General features: G+C 42.5%; 1 protein-coding gene and 1 long non-coding RNA gene across 3 annotated transcripts; both read left to right on the forward strand.

Annotated features, from left to right (window-relative positions):
- The first annotated feature begins 414 nt into the window (after positions 1-414).
- On the forward strand, positions 415-2453 carry cnpy4 (canopy FGF signaling regulator 4). Its single transcript, XM_085146442.1, has 6 exons — positions 415-585; positions 677-803; positions 945-1041; positions 1160-1282; positions 1479-1596; positions 2326-2453. The coding sequence occupies exons 1-6, from the start codon at positions 501-503 to the stop codon at positions 2439-2441; spliced, it is 666 nt and encodes a 221-aa protein (XP_085002568.1). The 5' UTR covers positions 415-500; the 3' UTR covers positions 2442-2453.
- Positions 2454-6015: 3562 nt separating this feature from the next.
- LOC146521893 (uncharacterized) lies at positions 6016-7396 on the forward strand. Of its 2 annotated transcripts, XR_014873451.1 has the most exons (3): positions 6016-6134; positions 6283-6357; positions 6575-7396. It is a non-coding gene; the product is annotated as an uncharacterized LOC146521893 (long non-coding RNA). The 2 variants fall into 2 exon arrangements; XR_014873450.1 differs by lacking the exon at positions 6016-6134 and having other exon boundaries at positions 6141-6357.
- The last annotated feature ends 391 nt before the right edge of the window (positions 7397-7787 follow it).

Raw genomic sequence — 7787 nt, forward strand, 5'->3', positions numbered from 1 at the left:
AATATGCATAATCCTTTTATTTCATGTTAATATATCTATGTGCATTATATTGTAAATATTTCTGCCATTTCTATATACAGTTACTGTCCACTTTATTAGCCACATGTTGCTGGAAGTGGTTTGGAACCCGTTTTTCCTTCAGAGCCACCACTTTTCTGTTTTTAGGAGTGGGACCCATTTAAAAAAAATACTAATAAATACACTAATGTTAAAAAATGAATACATTAAATTACAGTTATTAAAAGAATAATAAGTGACGTTGATTCTAAGAGCTTATAGATTTATTAGTAAAGAACTGAACTCAGAACTGAGCTCTTTAACGTTTGTGGATAGACTATCTTCCCTGACATCGCAGCATCATGCATCGACTAGTTCCGTCTGTTATGACGCACTACGCACGCGCAGTATAAATTCGCCGTCAAATACGCCGATGTGGCTCCTGTGCCTTTAAACTCGTGGTAGTTTGACTTTTCCCGCAGGTTTTAAAGCGAACCGTTGCAATGAAACTTGCCGTTGTGTCTTTGTTTTGGCTCTGCGGCTTTATTTCGGCGGAAGAAAACGAGAGACTGCCGAATAAATGCGAAGGTAGGAGCAGAAACTAGCACCAGCAGCTATTCTTGGACCTGCCCACAGTTACCGAACTTCTTGTTAACGTGTGATTTCTGGTCTCGGTCAGTGTGTAAGTTTCTGACAGTCGAGCTGCAGGAAGCTCTGGAGAAAACCGCTCGCTCCCGTGAGGTCTTGGAGGTCGGAGAAGTGTTGGGCACCGGCAAGAGAAGGAAAAAGATCAAATACAACACCTCGTAGGTATCTCTGAATGAGGACATGCAACTTATTTGAAGCTTTTTAATGGGATTTCTTTGTGGCATGTGTGAGCTGTACTGCAGGCTGTGGCTTGTGTCTGACTGTGAGACCAGTAGTTAACCCCGTGTGTTTGAATGCAGGGAAACTCGGCTGACTGAGGCTGTAGACAACATATGCGAGCGCATCCTGGAGTATAATGTTCATGCAGAGAGGCCTGGCAGCCTGAGATATGCTAAGGTAATCTAACAGTTTTTTTTTTATATATATATATACTTGTGCATTTAAAAAGTTGGTTACGTGGTCCTTGCGTTCAGTTTTTGTGTCAGACTGACATTTAGCTCGTTTGTGTCTGCAGGGCTCCAGTCAGACCATGACGACCCTGAAGGATCTGGTACACAAAGGGGTTAAAGTGGACTTGGGGATGCCTTACGAGCTGTGGGACGAGCCCTCTGTGGAGGTGACAGAAATGAAAAAACAGGTAGGTGTGTGTGTTTTAAATGCACATTTTGTAAAGTGCATAAGTTATTTGATGACACTGCATATGTAATCATTTAGTCATATTACAGTATATTGTGGTGGGCATTATGCAGGTGCTGCTATGGAAACCAAGAGGAAATGTGTTTAATGTAGTGTACACTTAAATTAATTGATATTAATTTCTTGGTGTGTGTTAGTGTGAGACGATGCTGGAGCAGTATGAGGATGTGGTGGAGAACTGGTACTTCCATCATCAGGACCAGAGGCTGGAGAATTTCCTCTGTGAGAACCACGTCCTCGAGACATCAGAGCAAGGTGGGAAATGCATGATGCCAAAACAAGTTACTGGTTGGCAGATGATATTTATATTTTAAGTCGCACTTTGAGAATGTAAACAAGCTGCCAAAATGATTACATTCAAATACCAGGAAAAAGCAACAGAAAATAAGAACTTCTCATTTCCTCTGTTTTGTAAATTGAATCGAGCCCAGGGTTAATTCAAACAGGCCCTGAAGTCAAATCACAAAATTTATGCAATACAACGTTTTTAAAGTGTGTATGTGAGCAAAAGAGAGGATGTCAGATTCTAGGATAAACTGGAACTGTGGTGTGAGTACACGTAAAGACCCAATTCTGTTTTCATTTGGTTACCTGCAAGCCACTTTGCAAACCACCTGCACCCAAACTCATCTTTGATGCTGTGTCTGACAGAATTATTGCTAATGCTGTTATCACTGATGTTTGCCCTTTTCTGTAAGGGAGTCCTACTGCTGCTCGCCCTGCTGTTTGGACATTTGTTAGTGTTTGTGTCCACTTGTAGATCTTTGGCTACAAAGAGTGAGAGATTTACTCAGACATGCTTGCACAAAGTCCTTCAACTGTAAGCATGGATGATGCTGTGCATTTATTCTTATTTATTTTTTAACCACAGCTATCGGAGAATGTTTATGTTTGCATGCAAAGTGACTGAAATGTGAACTGAAACCACACAGCCCTTTGTGGGTTTTTTTTGTTTTTTTTCTCTCCTCTCTCCCCTTCCCTCAGAATGTCTAAAGGAGGTGTGGAAAGGAGACATGGGGGATGAAGAAGGAGCTGAGGAGGAGACAAGTGTGGAGGAGGAGGTAGAAGAGGGAAAGATTCATGATGCCGGGGAGCTTTGAAGAAGACAAGGGGAACAAAGAAGACAACACTACACCTCAGTTACAGGTTTTTCTAACTACAAACTGGTGGACAGAAGCTGAAATTGTTTGAGAGGGTTTCAAATATTCAGTAAAAGTTACACTTAGATATATAGCTTTACGATGAACACGTGCAACATGGCACTTTATGGGATTTAACCCTAAACGTCTTCCATTTTGTATATGTGGCCTTTCCAAACTGTTACAGCGCTCCCTGTGAGGTTTTAAACCTTTATCTTTAATATTTGAATGTTAGATCATCATGTGACTTCTCCCTTTGCCACAGTCATGGTACATATCAGTATTGTTGTATCCCTAATTGCAGACTTGAAGTGCAGTATGTACAGTTTTTTTTTTCATGTTTAATAAAATACTTTTTTCACAGTGCCTCTGTACAAAATCACTCATGAAATACACATCTTTGTTTGTTTTCAAGTAAAGTAAAAGTAAAAAAAGAGCAGCATAATAAACACAACACCATCACATTAAAGTTGACATTGATGCGATAACATTGAATGTTGTTGTGCAGCACTCAGGACCGACAGTGCACAATGTTCTTTGAGGTAGCAACCAAGAAAGGTGTGGTTTGTCTATGAACAGGGAACACTCGTGTGTACACCTGTGTGGATGAGCGCACTTTAAAAGGTTTCTCCATGTAATGATCTGCTAGACGGTGTAGGGAGCCATAGCCCCGTCCTCCAGGGCATGAAGCATGCATGGAGAAGATCCAGGACCCAGACATCCAAAGGCCCCAGGGTGCGAGGGGCATCCGTGCCACCCTCCTGGGAAGAGCTGAGGAGCGCCCCAGAGCAGGGGTCACCCAGCAGCCACGGAGCAGTGAACCGAGCCACAGGGCACCGCATGGAAGAGGCCAGACTGAGCTACGGGCGCCAGGCCCTGCCAAGCAGCCACTGGGAGTGAGCCAGAACATACCTGTGCGCCCAGCCCCGGACACCAAGAACCAACAACGCCTGAGGGCATCGGCCACCAGCAGGGGGTGTGGTGAGGGGAGATAGGCCTCTATATTTTGGAGGGCCTGAGATGTTCCCAGAGAGGTGGAGTCTAAGACCCGACCTGACATATAGACACAGATGTGCATTTCCACCCTCATGCACGCATATAAAAATACTCAGCACTCACCCAACTTGAAGACAGACACAAATGGACACTGAACACACAATCATATTCCCCAAACATACTTTACAACCCAGGTTCAGGTACCCTCGCCCCCAGAGGGGGAAACCGCACCTAGACCCAGGAGATATAACTGTTAAGTGTTACACTTATCAAAGCTGCCCTCTCTTCCTCACACAGCTGGCAGATAAACAGGCCAAACTCCCACTTTGGAGATCCGGTTGAAGTTATAACTGCAGATAAATGAAACAAGATCCAGGTCTCTGTGGTGAAATGTTATGAGGACAGCATTAAGATTCTAATAAAAACTGCTTTCTTGCACACTGGCTCACCTGCAGGATCACTACACTGCCAAGGTGTCTGAGAATGGAGAATACCACAATTTCTGCTGACTGTGAGAACAGTTGTGGTTCACACAAAGCTGTGCTGTTGTCCAACTTCAGCTCTTGAGGGCTCAACAAAACCTCACAAAGCCTGAACATAGCTGCTTAATGCTGCCACCTAGTGGGTTCTCTTGATAGTGCTGAGAGTATTGTGCTTTTTATCACCTTGCTCCCTCCTCACCTGATGGCACTGTTCACACTGTTTCTGTCCAGTGTGAACAGAAATGATCATTTACACAAACATAAAAGTCTTAAGAGCTTTTATTGTGTAGCTGATCCATTAAAAGCTGACGATATAACCCAAATTCCAAAAACTGGACTGATGAGTAAAATGTCCATTTGACACCATGGCATTAAAAACAGGTATGATTCTGTCATGGACTCAGAAATGCTTATAGAAATCATTGTGTGTGAACATAGTTTACAACGTCATCCACAAAGGCAGGTTAAAGCGCTATAATGCAAAGAATAAGCCATAAGTGAACACAATCCAGAAATATGTCTGTGAAGGTTCTCAGTCATCCAGGTCATTGTAGTCTAAGGAGCTTGGAAAGAAAAGCGTCTGGACTTGTTTAAGTTGCTTGAAGACGTTTCACCTCTCATCCGAGAAGCTTCTTCAGTTCTAAGGGTCAAATGGTGGAGTCCCAGATTTAAACCCAGTGGGAGTTCTGATCACAAAATAAGCTTCTAAGTGAAAGGATAAGACCGGTCCATTTCACTATAGATGCCCTCCAGAGCAAGATTAGCCAGTCTCTGCAGGAACTGGAAACCGTTTTACCCTCTCCTATTTTAGAAGAGGTTTACAAGTTTGTGGACAAGGCTCAGCGGGCCCAACACTCTAAAGGAAAAGAAAGACAACAGAGGAAATTCCACACCTTACTTTCAAAAACACTCCTCGGTCTGAACCTACACAACTCAGAGAAGAACACACACCTGAGGACAGTCAGGAAAAATGGGTGAAGAACCTTTCAGACCGGAATCTCACTGAACCTGAAAAGAGAGTATTAGCCAAAGGACTCAATTTTGCCATTTCTCCGCAACAGTTGCCCATAGTGGACCTCATCACAGCCACAGAAACCGCCATACGGATTAAGTAGCAGAGCAAATCAGGATGAAAGTCTCAGCCACCCTCTCCAGTGCCAAAGTCCCACCGTCGAACCTCACATTATAAGAAAAGAAGGTCGTTGCTTTCCTGAGCAAAGACCACAACATCACTATATTACCAGCTGATAAAGGAAGGTGCACCGTGGTTCTGAACACAACGGATTACCACACAAAGATCACTACTCTCCTCATTGACAACAATACCTATGAAGCCTTCAAGCGAGACCCCACAAGCAGCTACAAGAAGAAAGTTATAGCTTGCCTTCAAGACCTTGAAAAGGACAAAATCATTGACCGCCTCACATATCACCGCCTTTATCCCGGGGATGCCATACCCTGCATTTACGGATTTCCTAAGATCCACAAAGAAGGTGTCCCACTCAGACCCATTGTTAGCAGCATAAACTCAGCCACTTACAACATTTCGAAACACCTTGCTACCATCCTGGCACCCCTTGTGGGGAACACCCCACACCACATCAAGAACTCCACCGACTTCACCGACAGGGTCCAGAAACTTACCCTGGATCCAGATGAAACCATGGTGTCCTTTGATGTAGTCTCTCTCTTCACTTGCATACCCCCCACCCACCCACCGAGGCAGTGGAGACTGTCAGAAAACTACTACAAGAAGACAGCTCCTTGGAAGACAGGACCAACTTCACACCCGATCAGATTTGCACACTGTTAGACCTCTGCCTCACAACTACATATTTCAAATACAACGAGGGCTTCTACAGACAAAAACATGGCCCCCCTGTGTCACCTATTGCAGCCAACCTTTACATGGAAGAAGTGGAAAGAAAGGCTCTTGGCTCTTTTAAAGGGAGAGTACCCAGCCACTGGTACAGATATGTAGACGACACCTGGGTCAAAATCAAGACACAAGAAGTGGAATCGTTAACTGTGCACATTAACGCTGTGGATAATGTAAATGCCGGCAAAACCACTTTACTTTGCGCTTTTATTTTGAAGAGTACATTGGCACTTCCTCTTTTATTGTGTCAGACTTCCTGTTCTGTTCTCAGCGAAACGACAAACACGTTGCTTCAGAGTGAGTAAAAAAGTTTATTTTTTGAAAATACTTGTGCAAACTATGTATTTTATTTATCTGTCACATGCTATAACTTTGAAAGTTTACTTAATGTGGTGGAATTCGTTTTTTATTGTATATGCATGTCATTTGTTTGTGGTGTGGAAAGACTGGCTAAGAGATGTGCATGGAGGAGGTTGGCTAGCTGGTTCAGCATGATTAGCACCCTTGGAAGCAGAAAGAGGTTGGTTTAATGATGCAAATGATTGTTTACGTATTTAAGAAACAGAAAGGTTGTTGTTAATTCATTTTAAATGCTGTAACATAAATAGTTTAAAAACTATTGATTTATGTCAATGTTACTATTTGAGTTAATCAAAATAATTTTCTATGGTAAAATGTGAACATTTCTGCACTTTTTACTTAAATGTTAAATGGTATTTGTTTGTGCATCTTTATAGTTTTCACGGTGCCATATTGTCGGTGGTTTAAAGAGGAGAGAATAAAGTTGCATCAGTCGAAGCTCTCTGCGTCACGAGTGGTAATTCCAAGTGGGCAGCTACAGTGAAAACTCCTTGACTGCAAGAGACCTGCCATCCCTGCAGAGAACCTGACACCATTTCATCAGAGATCCAGATACCAACCTGTTACCAGCCAGCTGATTCCACTCGCATAACACAAACTGCACTCGCAAGGTTAGAAAGAACAGCATACTAAAGCTCAGGACCCCAGATACTGAACGAGACATTGACTATCAAGAAGAAACACGGGACTGCTTACACCCATGCACAAGCTTAATGCATAACTAGAAACTCTTTAAATAATATTACGAGGCCATAATTTATGGACTTCCAACACATAATATTCTTGAATCTGGTTAATGTTTCTTGGTGAGCAAAATGTGTTTTTTGTTGAATAATAATTCACAAGATGTCTGTTTATGAAAAGGTTTAAAAGGTGAAGCTTATTAACTAATTTATGAACATTTGTTGTTGCTGTCTTATACTAAACATACCTTTGAATGTCCATAATCAGTAAATGTTTGACACAGCGTTACTCTGTGGTAAAGATTAACTACAGCTTAAAAGTATAGTCAGGCAGTAAGGCAATCAAAGCTATAATCGACTTAAGGCAGCTACGGAAACAAAATGTCACTACCAGAAGAGCAAACAGACAACCCCACAAGGGCACCATGTGAATCCAGCTCACCAGAAGAAGAAACAAGCAACCCTACAAACGCACCATGCAAATCTAGCTCACGTGAGAGAAAATTAACAGAGAAAGGCCTAGAGATGCAAAAGCACGATATCAGAAAATGTGAAAAATCATTCAACAAGACTTATGACTCTTGGAAGCTCGTAGCAAGGGAAACTAGAACAAAACTAAAATCCCTCTGCTCAGCAGAAGACCTCAATAAACTGCAACAAAACATTGAAGCAAAGCACGACGCTGTAAGTTCACAGTATGAACCTATCCTGCGTAACAGTAACACCACACCTGACATTGTCAACAAAATGGACGCCTGTGTTACACTAACAAAGGAGGTATGTAACCTCATAAGTGACCGTCTAAAGACTGTTCATGAGGAATATAATAACCATCTTGAGAAAGAAAGAGTAAGAGAAGTGTTAAGCAAGAACGAATATGGGTCTGTTTTTGGCGACAGCATAACGG

The sequence above is a fragment of the Neolamprologus multifasciatus genome, chromosome 3, assembly GCF_963576455.1.
Source record: "Neolamprologus multifasciatus chromosome 3, fNeoMul1.2, whole genome shotgun sequence".
NCBI classification, from domain to species: domain Eukaryota; kingdom Metazoa; phylum Chordata; class Actinopteri; order Cichliformes; family Cichlidae; genus Neolamprologus; species Neolamprologus multifasciatus.

Excerpts from the sequence above, each read along its gene's own strand:
- cnpy4 (XM_085146442.1), top strand. The coding sequence starts at position 501 with ATGAAACTTGCCGTTGTGTCTTTGTTTTGGCTCTGCGGCTTTATTTCG. Across the intron at positions 586-676 it reads ACTGCCGAATAAATGCGAAG|TGTGTAAGTTTCTGACAGTC; the intron begins GTAGGAGCAGAA and ends GGTCTCGGTCAG. Across the intron at positions 804-944 it reads AAGATCAAATACAACACCTC|GGAAACTCGGCTGACTGAGG; the intron begins GTAGGTATCTCT and ends GTTTGAATGCAG.